The sequence below is a fragment of the Pectinophora gossypiella genome, chromosome 28, assembly GCF_024362695.1.
Source record: "Pectinophora gossypiella chromosome 28, ilPecGoss1.1, whole genome shotgun sequence".
In the NCBI taxonomy this organism is placed as follows: Eukaryota; Metazoa; Arthropoda; class Insecta; order Lepidoptera; family Gelechiidae; genus Pectinophora; species Pectinophora gossypiella.
The window spans coordinates 3,386,389-3,404,856 of record NC_065431.1 but is presented as its reverse complement, the minus strand read 5'-3'; the positions used below and the strand labels follow the sequence as shown (position 1 = coordinate 3,404,856).

General features: G+C 39.9%; 1 protein-coding gene across 1 annotated transcript in view; it reads right to left on the bottom strand.

Annotated features, from left to right (window-relative positions):
- Window positions 1–18,468, bottom strand: part of LOC126379168 (uncharacterized) — a 209,660-nt gene that overhangs the window by 171,576 nt on the left and 19,616 nt on the right. Inside the window, exon 2 of the mRNA XM_050027831.1 lies at window positions 6,928–7,105. Coding sequence (XP_049883788.1) covers window positions 6,928–7,021 — 94 coding nt within the window. The 5' untranslated portion in view covers window positions 7,022–7,105. The remainder of the gene's footprint in view (window positions 1–6,927; window positions 7,106–18,468) is intronic.

Here is an 18,468-nt window from a genome sequence, read left to right as displayed (position 1 = left end):
TTAGCGTATCGTCGGTTTTCATAATATTCACATTAGGTAATTCTGTGAACGTTTGCCCTATCAAGATTGGGTATTTCAAATAAACATCAGGAACGACTTGAATATTAACTGAAGCTTTTACACCCTGAATTTCAAGCTCAACTATCGCGCACCCTAAAGATTGGACAACTGCCCCACCAAAACCAGCCATAGCTGTGCACTTGCTCTTATCCCAGTTACCTATGATTTGTCTTGCATCAGATTCTCTTATTAATGAACAATCACTTCCTAAATCAATAAAACAACATCTATCATGACCATTAATTTTGACAGGCTGTACATACTTATTGTCATGATTACCCCCCGTTTTAGATATTTTTAAGACCGTTTTAGCCTGTTCTGCTACTTTACGATAACAATCGGCAGTTTCGTGCCCCACGAGAGAGCAATTGGAACATCTCTTTACTGCTTTAGTGCACTTAGCAATGGTATGGCCTTCCTCTTTGCAATTGTAACACCTAACAGGACCTCTACTCGTGCCAGCGTTTTGAGTAATCGCCGGCTTATCCCTATTCGAATTAAACTTTTTAGGTACGAATTTGCTCTGTTCCGGTTTTCGACTCTTTATATTACGAAGGTACGCTAACAACTTGTCAGGCTCACTGAACTGAGCAGCTTCGGCACCTAGTCTCACAGCCCTGTCTTCGATTCCAAAAATAATACAGTCTACAGCCCTTTTCCCGTGTATTTCACACCGATTAAGTAACGCGGTTTTCTCATAAAAATAGTCTTCGAGTGAATCCCCAAACCTAGCCTTCTCTCCTAACATGTCACTTAACATCTGGCCGTAATTTTCATCAGCAGGAAATGCAGATCTTAATTTGTTCTGCCACTCGGGCCACGAGAAGTTCACCGTAGTTAATCCCTCATACCAACGTTTTGCATTTCCCACTAATTTAGATAAGGCAAAGATCACGACCTGCTTATCAGTCCAATTATACATATTAGAAATTTCATCTACTTTCGATATCCACGTATTTATGTTTTGGTTTTTGGATGATGGATCAAATTCTGGCACAACATTAACATTTCCATACCGTTCCCTTGCATTATTATTATTGCTATTAAAAATTTTCTCAAAAAATGATAACATTACATCATTGGAAGTGTTCTTACTCCTAGTATTCCTTCTCTTGTCGCTCTCTGAACTGCTAGATCTGGTATAGTTATGCTTCGAAGAGCGCCTATGTACTCTTGAACTGCGAGACCTACTACGGCTTGCCCTTGGCGTTTTTGTCGGGCTACGTCTAGACCTGCGGCGGCGGTAATCATAGGAACGGGACTTACTTCTGCTCTGCCTAACCACGCTGCTACCGCCGTCAGGACTGCGAGCTTCCGCTCTGCAACGCTTCGGATGCCCCTCCCGGCGATCAGCACTGCTTTTCCTTTTCCGCTGCCGACCGGAACTAGCTCTGCTACCGCGACGGTAATCGCAGCTTCTCTCCCGACCACGACTCCTCCGCTCACGGCCATGCGGCGGCGAGGGCGTCGTTAATCGATGCCGGTAGAGCCTGCCTTCTGCCTCATCATCAGGCAATGGAGGGCTGAAAATGTACAAAGACGGACATCACTGCTCATTATAATGTATTTTATTGCTGTACAGAACTTGCCATTATATGTGCAAAGAATACAGCAATCTATATTTGAATTAGCACTAAGTACATAAAACTATTAGCATAGTGCTATCAATACCGAAGAGTAGCCTCGGTCAAATTAAAACACCATATAAAAGTATAAGCGTAGCGCCATTGTTATCGAAGAGTTGCCTCGATCAAACAATACCGCCACATAAAGGTAGAAGCAACCCTTGTGCTATCATTACCGAAGAGTAGCCTCGGCCAAACAATAGCACCACATTCAAAATATAGACGCAGTAATATTGCTACCGAAGAGTTGCCCCGGCCAAACAATAAAACTACGCGTAAAAGCAGAAGCATACATAGTGCTAATACCACCGAGGAGTAGCCCCGGCCAAATAGTAACACTACATAAGTGCACCGTTATTACTACCGAGGAGTAGCCTCGGTCAAATAATCACGCCACACGTGTACACAAAAAAAAATATGCTTTTCCTATATACTAACAAACAACAGTATAACAGGCACGGCACAATGATGTAATAGAATAAAGTATTATATCGTCACAACTTACGTTCTATATCCCACTTCTGACATGTAGAAGAATTTACTTTTTCCCAGCGTGGTGATTTGTGAATAAGACACAATACTTCCTTGGATATCAATATATTGACCAATATTCACTTAACACAACTTTTGCAACAGAACAACTGAGACTTATTCTAACAGGCAAACAGTTTTATTCCATCCCCACCACTCTACCCCTGTCGTCGGCGAAATGGAAGGGAACGGCGAATGGCGAGCGACGAATGACGAACGATCAACAGACATACTTTTAAATCATTCACAATATTGAAAAATTAGTTATAACGTACAAATAACATAACAAAATACACAATTAATTTTAAAATATACAATAAATGCTAACACTAGAGACTTCAGTTTGTCTTTTTTTTTACGTGACTTATCGTACTACTTGGCCGGACAAATGGGGAGCTCTCACTCTGTACAAAATTTAAGACAACAGGTCTGAAGGTGCTCAGTTAGGTTAGGTTAGGTTATATATAAGAACCACACGGTTCCCGTGGCTTTTCATTTATTTATTTATTTAGAAGAAACATTTTTTACATTTAGAAGGTTGCGGTATTGTGACAAATATATATGACAATTTTTTTTTTTTGTTATGTTGGTATCATTATATGTTTATTGCACCAGCCCGTGCTCCAATGAATAATCTTCTTTCACCTTAAGGCTGCCTGGCAGAAACTGCTGTTTAGCAATAAGGCCGCCTATTGTGCTTATGTTTTATTCGTATGTTTATGTCCTTTGTTTTGTTGTTGTGCAATAAAGTATTATTGATTGATTGATTGATTGACAATTACGGCGTACATAACTTATACAAAAATGTAAAATAAAAATATTTAAAAATAACTTTTCAAATGGCTATTCGCGTGAAACGATTTTGTATCACATCAAGACGGTGGATTAGAGAGGAACTCGCCTGAGTGAAACTTTATGTGTGCCCACCTATACTTATTGTTTTATAAAATCTCTAAGATTCCACGTTCGCTGGTCCCCCGATAGATAATGTGTTTTAGATGACTGTGGTCGAAACAAAATAAAATAAGTAAGACCTACTTACTTTTAAAGCTAATGGCGTCTCTAGTATATTTTAAAAAAGGCATGGGCCCACGCCACGCATGCTGTGAACAGCCTCCGTGGTCTAGTGGTTAGAGCGTTAGGCTCACGATCTGGAGGTCCGGGTTCGATTCCCGATGGGGACATTGTCGAAATCACTTTGTGAGACTGTCCTTTGTTTGGCAAGGACTTTTCAGGCTTGAATCACCTGATTGTCCGAAAAAGTAAGATGATTCCGTGTTTTGGAGGGCACGTCAAGCCGTTGGTCCCGGCTATTAGCCGCAAAAACTACCAACCCGCATTGGAGCAGCGTGGTGACGTTAATGGGCTGATGATGATGATGACACAGTACAAAACAAAGTCCCTTTTTCTGACCCTAAATCCCTATGTACGCTTAAATCTTTAAAAGTACGCAACGGATTTTGATGCAGTTTTTTTTTAATAGATAGAGTGATTCAAGAGGAAGGTTTACATGTATAATAACATCCATTAAATAGTGAAGAAGTACTGTTATTTTTGAGGTTTTCAATGTGATGTCGTAAATAATTTAATTTTTTCCTCAGCATTGCACCCGAATGAAGCCGGGACGGGGCACTAGTTTGTAATATAAGTATGGACGTTATGGATGTAGGTGCATATACAAATATCTATTGGGATCAGTAGCAATGCGACCCTAAACCCACATTATTCTAGTAATTGTCCCACGACCGCTGAATTTAGGACTATCTTGGTATGCAGTGGTTACCATAGCCACATGCTAGGGTACAGCCACAGGTATCTATATACAGGGTGGCCCAAAAGTTTACCCAAAGGTAGAAAATCTTGAAAAAGGCACAAAATGGATCACAACTCCTAAATCGTAAATCTTCATCTTCTATCGTGTGGGTTGTGCTTGTGAGGTGGATTACCAACCTCAGCAACCCTGGTGTCAGGGTTATTATTGAGCCGCCAAAGGCCCCTGACATGGCTCGTGTAACGATTACTCACTTACATTAGTAAGTAGTAACCGGGACCAACGGCTTATCGTGCCTTCCGAAGCTCTCTTCGGACAATCAGTCTGTAATGTCCTAACCAAACTAGGGTTCACACAGTGATTTTTGTGATATGTCCACACCGGGATTCGAACCCGGTGCCTCCGGATCGTGAGCCCAACGTTCAACCACTGGACCTTAGAGGCCGTTAATACCGTAAATAATCGCTGAACATACTTTCATCTAAATTTTCAAAATACAGAAACTGACGGGCATAACATAAAATTAAATTAGTGTCTGCAGACATCGGAGCCAAAATTTACAATTTTTTTTTTCTAAACAGCCCTTAGAAAGGGGTGAAATACGGGGTGTAAAAGTTTGTATGGAGAATATTTTATTTTTAAAGCTATTAGACTCCAAACTCACAATACACTACCCGAGCGAAGCCGGGGCCAATTCCTAGTACCTACTACTTATACAGGGTGTTAGTGACATCATACCGAATACTGAGGGAGATGGTACAGCTCATGATTCTGAGTTGATATCAGGTGAAATTTCCTATTGGAAAGTTAATGAAAATTCTAGTGTTTTTTAAATATTTTCAGTTCCATAATTTTTAAACGGAAAATTCAATCAATCAATCAATAATACTTTATTGCACAACGACAATACAAAGGACATAAACATACGAATAAAAACATAAGTACAATAGGCGGCCTAAAAAGAAAAAGCGGCGTTTAGAAAGGGGGGTTTAGGTGGCGGAAAATTGTATTTGATATTAACTCAGACTCTTGAGTTGAATCATCCTACTCAGTATTCGGTACCTACACTGTCTCTGACACCCAGTATGTACTTAATATCATCATCATCTCCCTAGCATGGTCTTGTTTCTAACAGGGTCAGCTTACCTAACCTGAAGATTTGACAGGTCCGGTTTTTTACAGATGCGACTCTCCACAACCCGCCTAATACAGGAGCTGTATGTACCGCGCGGGTGAACCAACTTGCTGAACGAAGCACCATTGACCCGGGCTCTTAGAACTATTAACGTAATTAATAATGAAGTGGACATATTTCTTTGTGCTCTGAGTGAATTCATAAAGGTGTCATTGTTTATTATTAGTTATAGGATGTAGATATTGTACTGTACTAATTATATTCTTCACTATCGCATTGGGGTACACCTGTAATGATAGTGATAAGTGTGTTATAAATAAATAAATAAATAAATAAATAAATGTACTTAATACCCATTAAAATACTCCAGAAATCAGTCCTGTCTATTAGATGTTACCGGCCACACAACGCCTCATAATCATAAATACCGTAGAACGGTGTGAGTAGAGGTCGTAAAATAAATTGGGCATCTCCACACTTGATTCGGGTGAAAGGGAAGACAGACGAGCGGGTTTAAAAACGCAAGGGAACTCTATAACGAAGCAGAAACAATTTCAAGCGTACGTTGCCTTAAGCCTTTTGGCACCACCAACATGCGCGCATGCGCGGCTCAGCAGGAAATAAAAGAGACAACAGCCTCCGCCGCTTGCTTTTACAGAAAAGCGGTAAAAACGAAGTCAGTTTCCGTTAAACCGCAGTCTGTACTGTTATTATATAAATTACACACGCCGTACCTAACTGTGATTTACATCAGCACTATAAATATATTGATATAGTTCACATTCACATCACTAATTTAAGAGGCACGCTGTCCTCGGCGTAGCGTTCTCCATTCTTGTCTATCAAAGGCCATCTCTATCACTTCCTTGTAAGACAAGACGTTCGCCTTCTCTTTAATTTGTTCCATGTAAGCTCTTCTTGGTCTTTCCCTTCCTCTCTTTCCTTCTCGCTTCCCTTATATGATGTGTGTGTGTTATAAATATATATATTTAACAAGAGTTAATTAGTAAAGGGAATATGTAAATGAAAATCATGTGGCAATACTATTAAATATAGATATTTTCCAAAAAGAAGAAGATAACGAAAAGGCCAACAAAACTCTTCATTAAAAATAATATGTAAAAACGAATCGAAGCGTTTTTAAAACGCCCGTTTACACGCTCACGGACTGCCGATGTGGCCGCTCACTTTGTGGACAATTACATTATTATTTGATGTAATTTCTTTCGTGTGGAATAAATAAAAACAAAACACGACCACGACCGGATTCCTCTAAAATGCATTACTCTTTAAAAAGTAATTGATATTGGATGGTTGCAGGTAGGTCTTCTTCTTATCGTGTCGATGGCAAACTAAATGGTATCGGCGCAAAACTTGGCAACAAGTATTGCAGATAGGTAGATATGTGTGTATCGTAAAAGACCTTAGAAGCTATCAATAATGTTTACGATACGATGCAAAAAAGAGCTAGCGACATAATTATTTCTGGTTTATTAAGGTATTTGACTGCGTCAAAGATTTTAAAATGCTAATCTAGAAATAGAAGCCAGTCTTAGATGATCAAAAATTAATCTCATTATACTTTTCGACTTATTTTCGAATTTTATTTATGTATTAAGTAACAATGAGTACGACTTTTGACCGCTTTTATTGATGACGTCACAGGACAGTACTTCCATACAAACTCTAAAGAAAACTTTCGTTTTGAGGTTTCGTAAAAGGTTAGTAGTTATATTGCTTTTTTAGATGAATTGTTTCTATTTTTAACCCCCCTGATGATGACGAAGTATGAAACCGCGACTCACCATAAGTAGAACAGACGGCGAAGCTGAGCAGCAGCGTGACGTGTACGATGACGTCAGCCAGCGTGACGCCGAGGCCGCGCAAGATGGCGGACATGACGTCGACAAGATGGCCGCGGGTTACTCTCACATACTAGTCCGCTTGTGGGCTTTAGTGCACTTCATCCGTCGTGCGATTGGTCTGGAACAAAAAAAAGTTTATTAATTTATAAAATAAAAAATGCACACGAACACCTAGGCCAATGAGTTTTTAATTTATCAACAGCAGAACAAAATATTTATTCTTAAAATTGGCTTACATAGTTAGCGCTTTTTGAACGTCAAAAATTAAATTACATATGATGTAACTAGCTGTAAAACTTAGTAGTTTTACTTGCTTGGAGCCGATGTGGTAGTCCACATCGGAAGCTGTGTCGCTGAGGGAAAGACGTGGCCAGAAAACGTACACAGGGCCAACCAACACAGGGAAAACCAACACAGGGCCCTACTCCTACTGTTTCATGTTTTCCTTTCTTTTTTTAAGTTCAGTTTGTATTTTTACTATATACATTACATAAATAATATAAACTTGAATACAATGGTAATCCAATTATTAATAAAACATTTTAAGTTTAGACCCTGTTTTCACTTAAAAAAGGGATTTCTATGACTTGACTCAATAATTATTCACAACGTTCTTCACACCTCTCTATAATAATAATAATAATAAATATTTTTATTTCCTTCACAACATGATACAAGGTGTACATTAGACATTAATCTCTCTCTCTATTTTAGAGCTGCGCTCTTGTCGGTGGAGTAATCGCCTTCAATACTCCGTAGATAGGGCGTGTAGAACGGTGGTTGGTGGTTGGCGGTTGTGGTTGTTGTTGTTGGTGGTGGTGGTGGTTGTAGTGGTTGATCGTTGGTGGTTGTTCTTCACACAAGTGATTCGAATTTGAAAAAAGAAGGAAAAGAAGAGGTAGGGCGCGGGTGGCGCCTCATATTTATAGCAATAGACAAACTACGTCACTAGGTGGCGCTGACGGTCGCCTTGGTGAAGTAACAAGGTGCTTTTAACAAAATTATTATGTACAGCAAACATAAAAACATAAACAGCCTATATACGTCCTACTGCTGAGCACAGGCCTCCCCTCAATCAACCGGAGAGGGTACGGAGCATACTCCGCCACGCTGCTCTAATGCGGGTTGGTGGAGATGTTTTTACGGCTGATAGCCGGGACCAACGGCTTAACATGCCCTCTGAAGCACGGTATCATCTTACTTTTTCGGCCAATCAGGTGACTCAAGCCTGAAAAGTCCTTACCAAACAAAGGACAGTCTCACAAAGTGATTTCGACAATGTTCCCATTGGGAATCGAACCCGGACCTCCAGATCGTGAGGCTAACGCTCTAACCACTAGACCACGGAGACTGTTTACAGCAAACATGATCGAAGAAAAATAAATAATGAGTAGCTTAATCGATAAAGTCTCGTGAACTTTGTACCCTTTGACTTTACTAATCGAAATTCGATACTAGACAGACGAAATTGAAACACAAATTAGCGACTACAAACAACAGAGTCGTTGACTGGGTCATGGGACATACCTAAACTAATCTAAAACATAACGGCCTCTGTGGTCCAGTGGCTGAGCGTTGGACTCACGATCCGGAGGCCCCGGGTTCGAATCCCTGTGGGGACATATCACAAAAATCACTTTGTGATCCCTGGTTTGGTTAGGACATTACAGGCTGATCACCTGATTGTCCGGAAATAAAATGATCCGTACTTCGGAAGGCACGTTAAACTGTTGGTCCCGATTACTATTTAATGAAGTAACTGAGTAATCGTTACATGAGCCATGTCAGGAGCCTTTGGCGGCTCAATCATAACCCTCACACCAGGGTTGATGAGGCTGGTATTCCACCTCACAACCCACACGATAAGAAAAGAAAATCTAAGACCGCACCGGGCGCCAAAATCAACCAAGACTGATCCACCCTGGCCGCAAACTAACTTAAGGCTTAGATTGCGGCCACGTAAAACATGCAGTCGCTTCTGTAAAAAACCGGACCTGTCAAAATGTTCAGGTTAAGTAAGCGGACCCTGTGAAAAACGGGATAATGCTAGGGAGATGGTGATGAAGTGCAGTTTCCACTAACACAGTTGGCTCGACCATCATAGGCGATACAGCTCACCTATCACGTTGGTCTAACAGATAGCTCGGCGAGGTGTGAGTTAGTTCGCCTTGCGATGGTCTAATTTCACACACACACACACACAAACTCACGCCCGCAATCCCTAACGGGGTGGGCAGAGCCACAAGTAACCTAAGACAACTTGCAGCCACTGTTGATACGATGTCGATGGTCTAATTTCAATTTCATTTATTCCGTAAACAATATATACATTGTGTTGGAATGTCTTACAAAATAAATAGATCACAAATTACAATTTAGGAATCACACTGATATATATAAATGTCAACTTAAAAATATCATTCTTAGTTATGCAAGATTAATACGTGGAATTTAGAATAATTATTATATGTAAGTATTACTTCAATGTCAACAATATTAAGACATAAAAAATAAATAATAACACGGCAATGTCCATGTGAAACAATGTGAAAATAGAAATAATAAATGTCAAAAAAGAAACAATAATTAAAAAAAAATAGGATATCAATCAACACTGACAAAATCGACAATGTCAGACCGTAGCCATAGTTGTGAGTATAATGTATTATTATTAGCAATTAATTTAAGCTGTTTAATCGTTTTCAAATTCTTCAATTTAGCATTTCTGTAACAAAAAGCTTCTAAGGTTGTACTTCTAACTACCCCAATTGAGATATAGTCGTGAGCTGATATTATGTTATATGTATATGTAATATCAGCTTAGTATGGAGGTACTCTTAATTCTGAGGTTCCAGACAGCGACATCATTAAAACTTGCCGTTACTGTTGCAACTATTGTCTTGTTACAAATAATAAGCTATTATTTTGTAGTTTAACATTTCGCTGTTTTTTCCAGTATCAACATAACATAACATAACAAATACTTTATTGCACAAACAGGAAAAAACAAAATACAAAACAAAAGAGAAACCTCATTAATCTTTAAAAGAATAAAATTATTAAAGAAACTTTTACTTTTAACTCTTTCATACTCATTTGAACAGGGTCAAGTGCAATAAAATGCTGATCAAGAAATAGAAGCCAGTCTAACATGATTAAAAAAGTATGCCTTGCAGAAAATTTGCCATAAGAGATGACGGGAATATTCCTGTTGTAAAAACTCTTTAATAATAATGACACTGGCTTTTTTGTCAAATTGTTCTTTCTTTTTTCTGCCTAAAAGCTAGGTAATACAGCCCTATTTGCAAAAAAAAAAACCTCTGCGCCTTTTTACGAACCGGCACGTCACTGACAATCTTCTTCTTTCGTGTGGGTTTTGAGGTGAATGACCAACTTCATCAACCCTGGTGTCAGGGTTAAAATTGAGCTGCCAAAGGCACCTGGCATATGCATCGACTGCGCACTTACATCAGTAAGTAGTAACCGGGACCAACGGCTTAACACGAGCATAGAATAAGGAATAATACAACGTATAAAACGTCAATTCTCCGCTCCCCACCAGCGGCTGAGCTAGGTTTACCTCACCCCTCTCGGTCTTACTTTAGTCTTCAATCGTAGAAGCGTCTGACGTCACACACAATGCGCGTGTACGATAACGTCAATGTCTAGTGGCCGTGTAAAACGAGGTTTTTTGAAGTGTCCGGGGTGTGACGTGACACTGAGCATGGTACCTATAAGAAGACCAGGTATGCTCAATCCTATGACAAGCCGCCATTGCTAGCCCTTGATGACGTAAGTGTATCTCTCACATTCCAAGGACGTACATTTTATTATTGAAAATTAAGTGAATCACTGCCCTGACGCCGGGCAGCAGCGGTATCAGTACTGGTTGGAGGCCGAGGAAATGGATTATGGTAGGGCTCTAGCTAGAACATCACCGATTGAGAAATTGGTCGGTGTACTGCGGAACGGAAGGTGATTGGGGCAACCACCGTTCTACACGTCCTATCTATGGAGTAAGGGCGATTACTCCACCAACAAGAGCGCAGCTCTTAAGAGAGAGAGAGAGAGAGAGAAGTGAATTACTGACTATAATGTATTTAATTATTATTACTTGTCACATATATCAAAATCATTAAAACTGTAAGTAAATCTTTTACTAAAAGTTCAAAATTTCCTTGCAAAGTAAATTTAAAAACATTGGTCGTGGGTAATTTTTTTTTTACGAAATGGCAACGCAGGGCCGGATGACGTCAGCTGGGCTAACCTTGAAATGCTAGCTGTCACTTTTGAGTATACCTGGTTTTCTTATACCATGACACTGACAATACGTCACGTTAAAAATAAGGAACTGAATGTCGGTCGCGTAACATCAGCGCAGCGTGCAATGTTAATTCGGAGGTTACCGAGAGCAGTATCGTTAAAACTCGACAACAATAATTGTTGAAGTTTTGTTGCAACAAGTCCTTGTGTAGTGAAAAACATTTTTGTTTATAACATAACAAATTGGCTTGTTAGTTGTTTGGAAACGGGATGATGTGCCTGATTCCACTCTAGGCTTACTCATCAACAAACGTATAACATAAGCTTACAACATCCCAATTGGAGCTGTCAGAGGTACATTCATCGCAAGATGAACTAAGTACCCACACCTCACCGAGCTTTCTGTTAGACCAACGTGATAGGTGGTGAGCCGTATTATACAGCCTTCTAAAAGTACGGGACTCCATAGAGCCAAGATATAGAAACGACTGTAGGGAGCGCTGGTAATTTTAATAAAACCCCACACAAACAATTGAATGAACTGTATTACTTAGGATATTAATTAAATTACAAGATCCAAACATTGAGACGCGTTGGCTTGCTCGCGCTAGAGATGTGACTGACCATAAATGGTAGACTATTAGGTATGTCCCATACAACGACATACAAATAATAATGATGTTAAAAAATGCATAAAAAACATTTCCTTACAAAGAAACCCGCCCCCGGAACGCTCCCGGATCTGCCTCGGTGAGCACTTAGTTCACCTTGCGATGGATGCACCTCTCTCTGCCCTATTGGGATAGAGACGAGAGCTTATGTTAATGTTAATCTTCTATTTATTAATCTTATATCTTCTTTTCTACAGGATATCGAACCTAAGCCACTAATTTAGCAGTCGGTATGTCTCACCACTACACAAGTAATGATGATGAATGTATTAAGTAAATAAATAACTCCCTGGTTATTACTAAAATAGTGTTAATGAGAGGAAATGCAGCCCTGACGAGTAACATTATCGTCTTACCACCTGATAGACACGTTTGGTTTTGAAGAATATATTAGCTTAAACCTAATTCCCATTCATCATCCTCTCCCTAGCGTTATCCCGTTTCTCACAGCGTCCGCTAACCTAACCTGAAGATTTGACAGGTCTAGTTTTTTACAGAAGCGACTGCCTGTATGAGTTTCCAAGCCGCGAAGGGAAAACCAGCCCTAGATAACTTAGATCACATACCTCCGAAACGCATTGTCCGATGTTTTCCTTCGTCGCTGAGAACGAAATCATTTACTAGAGAACGTAGTGCGCGCGAGCGAACGAAAAAAATCACGTGTCACGCATGTTTGGGAAAAAGCAAACTTATCGATTTCGACAAAATTTATTGAATCGATCGATAATTTTATCACGTTGCGCATTAGCCCTGTAGGGTTTGCATGACAACCGCGGCCTCGAGGCCTTCGACCAATAGCCGTTTGACGTCCATCTACGGAGATAGCATTCGTATCGTTTATTATTCGAAGCGGTTAATATAATAAACGCCACGCGCGCGGCGCGGTTCTCATGCAGATCCGGCAGATATGTTAAATTGTATAATAATTTGTATTATGTATTTATATTGTTTTGTATTATGATGTAAATGTTGATTGTAATTGTATGTTGCACGACCTCTCTGTACTAGCATACTAATATTGTTTTGGTTAAATGTGTGAAACTTTAATTTAGTCATATATAACAACCAATGTACCACATTTACTGCAAATAAATGATTTGATTTGATTTGATGGCCTGTCATGTCCCACTACTGGGCAGATGACTCTTTTTACGAACGGTAACATGATTAATTGTGTAAGACAGTTATTTGTTTGTTCATCACATTACCTCTAGATAGACAAGAAATCGCCCTTAAAGTCTTAAGGGCTATAAAGTCCTACTAAGTAGTATTATTCTTTAATCTATGCACCGACTTGACTTCTTTAAATTCACCGCATCTGAAAATCAATTTAAGTTCAAGTTAAAGTGTTCAGTATTCAGTCAACCGATAATAACCTCAAAGACAACTGCATCGCCTGTAACCATTATGATTAATGTGCCGCCATCTTGTTTTCTTTTCCCGCCCTTTTGCGTTGGTGCTTCTTCGGCGTTCGAATTTCGAATCGAATAGACACGTCGACTGAAGTTAGTTCAATAAATGAATGATACAATTGGGTTGTGGCTAGGTTCACTTATTTATGAATTTTTGACAAGAAAAACTATAATAAGTCCGACATTTTATCCCGTGTTTCTAGGACGTCACATTGTGCCTTACATACAAATTATTTCGTGTTTTGACGTTTAGTAAAAAGTAACTGATTTAGGCGCTCGGTCTGCGATTATTGAAGTTAAGCAACTTTTACAAAGGCCGGTCATAGGATGGGTGACCACAAAAAAAAAGTTTTCATTTCGAGCTCCTCCGTGCTTCGGAAGGCACGTTAAGCCGTTGGTCCCGGCTGCATTAGCAGTCGTTAATAACCACTAATCCGCACTGGCCCGATCTCCCTATCCATCCATAGTGAAGGCCCGTGCCCCAGCAATGGGGACGTTAATGGGCTGGTGATGATGAACTGATTTGACCATTTGGAAACCAGCCTATTTCATTCATTCCTGCGTCATTGTTCCCTGATACATAAATTCGGGGATTTTCAAGTTAAGAGTGAATATGCGCCATTTAAGTTTGCGTGCTGGAGCATGCAAGATGCGCTAACGCTAAGAAGGATCTTGGACCCTCGCTGCTGAAGACCAGGCTGGATCGTGGTCAAAAACTTTTATAAAAAAAAAAACTTGTCAAAATGCAATATTCCGATGCCACCTCTAAGAACTCTAAGCACTACATCTCGCTATGTTTATTTCTTTCATGCCACCTCCTTTGAAGTGTCGTCGCTTATGTTTGTGTTTGGTATTTATGAGTGATTCTGTGAACTGACTTGCTGAGTATTTTCGTCCTGCCTCCGCAGCATAGGTACGTGCACGCGACATATGTCGCGGGCGTCCACTAAACACCACCTTGGGCCTTTATCAGACGATTTAATAAAACGTTTAGGGTAGGTGTAGACTCCGACTAATAGACATACAAACTCGTAAACGTATAACGTTTATCTATATAGACAGAATTCTCTGCGTATATTAGTTGCAACTCGCGTTATATCGCGTCTCGCGCGACAACGTAACTCATGCAGCAGGTCTAGACATTACAAATTACTAAAGCGGTTGACTAATTAACCAGATATGGATTTCGGATATCCTATCCATAAAAACTAGTTGAGTAAATAAATTGTGGTTATGTTTAAAGATGAAGGTAATAAAAATGTTAGTAAAAAAGTAATTATGTACAGAAATGTTCGTAAATTAAATATTATTTACGTAATGGAGCTTCTACAATCCGAGTAAGCTTTTTTTTTCTAGGATGCCTGGTGTTATGGTCTGGTATTATAATACACTACAGCCTCCAACAGGGTCCGCATACCTAATCTGAAGATTTGACAGGTCCGGTTTTTTACAGAAGCGACTGCCTGTGTGACCTTACCCGCGAAGGGAAAACCAGCCCAATACAAGTTAGGTCACACACACATGTATGTGGGTTTCCTCGCGATTTTTCCTTCACTGCTGAGCACGTGATGATAATTTATGATCCAAACATGGATTGGAAAAACGATATCGAAAATCATAGGTTTAGGCCCGTGCTGGATTCGAACCTGCGACCTCACAGAGGGAGTCAAGCGGTCTTCCAACTGGATTACCTCGGTTGGTGCTAATAAATATGTACTTTGCGTTTCCTTTTTAAGGCAAAGTGTGCTGCTGGCCTACTGCAGCTTCGTCGCCAACAACGATTGTTTCATCATCATCAGCCCATTAACGTCCCCACTGCTGGGGCACGGGCCTTCCCTATGGATGGATAGGGAGATCGGGCCTTAAACCATCACGCGGGCCCAGTGCGGATTGATGGTTATTAACCACTGCTAATGCAGCCGGGACCAACGGCTTAACTTGCCTTCCGAAGCACGGAGGAGCTCGAGATGAAAACTTTTTTTTTGTGGTCACCCATCCTATGACGGGCCTTTGCGAAAGTTGTTTAACTTCAACAATCGCAGACCGAGCGCGTTAACCGCTGCGCCACCGAGCTCCTCACGGTTGTTTACAAAGTAATAATGACAGGGTCTTGTCACCCATATATTAGAGGGCAAACTTGGACCTTCCCGACATTACCCACATTTAACTGAATCTCAGGTGGGCAACTTTCCGGGTTAAGAGGCGTTTTTGTTGTTTCAAAAGAAGTCAGTCATTTTTGTTGTAAGGAAGGTGCTTTGCCAAGTTTTATTTTAATTTTTCCGCTGGATTAGGAGTAATGGTGTAAATGGTTAGGAATAAAGAGCTTGGAAAGGTCCTAACGCGCATTTTGTATGAGAACCGCTGTCGCCGTCAGCCCCACTCTCTTTTACTACTACTCCTACAAACAGATAACTACGATAGCTCTACTGCTTCTCAAAATCCATAGACACTTTACTGGCAATGATGCTGATTCATATAAGTCGTACTTGGGAGGCTAAAAGACCACATCGAACACACATCAATTTTAGGCAGAGAAAACCCTTCCAAAATGTTATATTGGCCAATACCCCGACAGAATTAAGTCGCCAGCACACGTCAAACGGATTTCATACGAGCAAGATGCCTATTTTATTTGGGTTACTCATTCATGATGAATTCAGAGATGTGGTGTAAAAGACGATATAAGTGACTAGGTTTGATAAGGGAATGTTAGGTTGGTTTGGACACGTAGAGCGGATGAAGGATAATAGAATTACAAAAGCGGTATATAAAGCGAAAGTTGATGGTAGGGCTGGCAGAGGAAGACCGAGAAGGACTTACGATGACCAAATTGGAGATGTCCTTAGAAAAGGTTCAATACGATCTACTCTGAACCGGCGTGCGTGTATGAAGCGATTGATGAATGTGGAGGAAGCAAGAGAAGTGTGTCAGGATCGAAGTAAATGGAATTCTATAGTCTCTGCTTACCCCGGCGGGAAATAGGCGTGAGTTTATGTATGTATGTATGTGTACTCATTCATTTTAAAATTAACAGTTGTCAATCGTCCGTCCCTTTCCTTTTCGGCGGATAAGAAAATGACAGATACAACTTAAAGTAAAATTAGGAGGTGTCTGCAGGGATCGGGGCCATGAACAGCATAAATACGACCCACTGTTAGGCACAAGCGGAGGGGGTTATGGAGTACACCCCCTCCATTTTATTCAACTATGATTACTCCCCCACAATGTTTATGTCAGAATGTTGTCTACAAGTTTCGTCTGGCGCAACCCCAGGGCTATGAGCAGGAAAACTAAACTAATTAGATATACGAGTGGAAACTTTCGTAGACATCATTATGTTATTACCAGCAACTCTGAATTGGTTGTTAAATGCATACTCTGTGTGGGGCGTCCCAAAAGCACAGTTTAGACACTCCATACAAAATTCGCGTTCTTGTATTGTGTCACATCCCGGACACTTCATACAAACAACCTCGTTTCACACAGACACTACACATTGACGTTATCAACACGCGCATCTGTGTGTGTGACGACTGAGGGCTGCCAATTACAATGGCCCCGATTCCTGCAGACACCTCCTAATTTTACTTTAAGTTATACCTGTCATTTTCTTATCCGCCGAAGTAGAAAGGGACGGATGATTGACAGCTCTTAATTTTAGGAAGAATATGTAAATGAATGAATAACCCGGGCGAATAAAATAGGCATCTCGCTGGTATACAATCCGTTTGACGTGCTGTCAACTTAATTCTGTCGGGTTATTGGCCAATGTAAAATTTTTAGACGGTTGTTTTAGATTTGTGCTTAAAATTGACGTGTGTTCCATAAATTTTACGCTTGTCGATTACCCGTCCCTTTCTTTTTCAGCGGATAAGAAAATGACAGATATAACTTAAAATAAAATTAGATGGTATTTACAGGAATTAGCACCTAATTTTAACCGTCATTTTACTTCGGTAGGAGCGAAACGAAGTGTCCTTTCTACACGTAGTATTCTATGGTATTCTTGTTTATAATATATCATAACAAAACATAAGCTCACTACTATAGGTATATCCATCGCAAGATGAACTATGTACCCACACCTCACCGAGCTTTCTGTTAGACCAACGTGATAGGTGAGCCGTATCCCCGTTTATAATGGTCGAGCCATCTGCCACTACCAACTGGACTGCCACGGTTTCTATTTTTTTCGTTCTTCTCTTCTATATTTTTAATAAATTCGTCGTGCCTTATTAAGTGTCCGATATACAAATAATACTAAATATAAGAATATTATACATTACGGAAAATGTGTAGGACGTAAATAAAACCTATCAATATTCTAAAGTGCCGTTTTCGTATTAAAGGTTAATGTCGAATAAAGTTCACAGTTCAATCATAATTAAGATAGTTATTACAATACATTTTCATCCTACTATTGAACGCTTGCCTCTCACTTGGAGGTCGCAGGTTTGAAACCAGGCCTAAAACAAATGATTGTCGAATTTGTTTTCGAATTCATGTTTGGATCATGAATGATTATCACGTGCTCAGCGGTGAGGGAAGACATCGTAAGGAAACCCACATTCCCGAGAAATGCATTTTCAGAAGTATGTGACCTAACCTATATTGCAATTTGCGCATATAAAAGTAAGTGCGCAATACAAAGAAATATCAAATAGCAATATTGCTTTCTTAGATGAATTGCTTCGATGTGGCCATTTTAGCCCACCGAGGCGGATTTTTTGACGAGGGCAATAAATAGCACAGTGTCGTGTAAATTTATTGTGCAAATTGTTAACAAGTATATTGTATTGTTCATTTTGATATTAAGTTAGAGATTTAAAATAAAAACGTTTCCCGCCGAGGAAACTAGAGACCATGGAATTCAATTTCCTTCGATCAAAAAAAACAATCCACACATTTGGCTTCGGAAATGTTTTTGTGACTCCGCCAAAGTAATGTACATAATATTACGCGATAATGATCAGAAAACATAATAAAACTCGCATAGACAAGTATTAACAGTATCGCAAACAATTTAAGCTATCAGCATTTCGAAATAAGTCGGGTAGCATGTGCGTGCAAGAAATGGACTGTAAAACGTTTATGGGACATATTCTTTATGACAAACTTTATAGGGTCGTTATTGC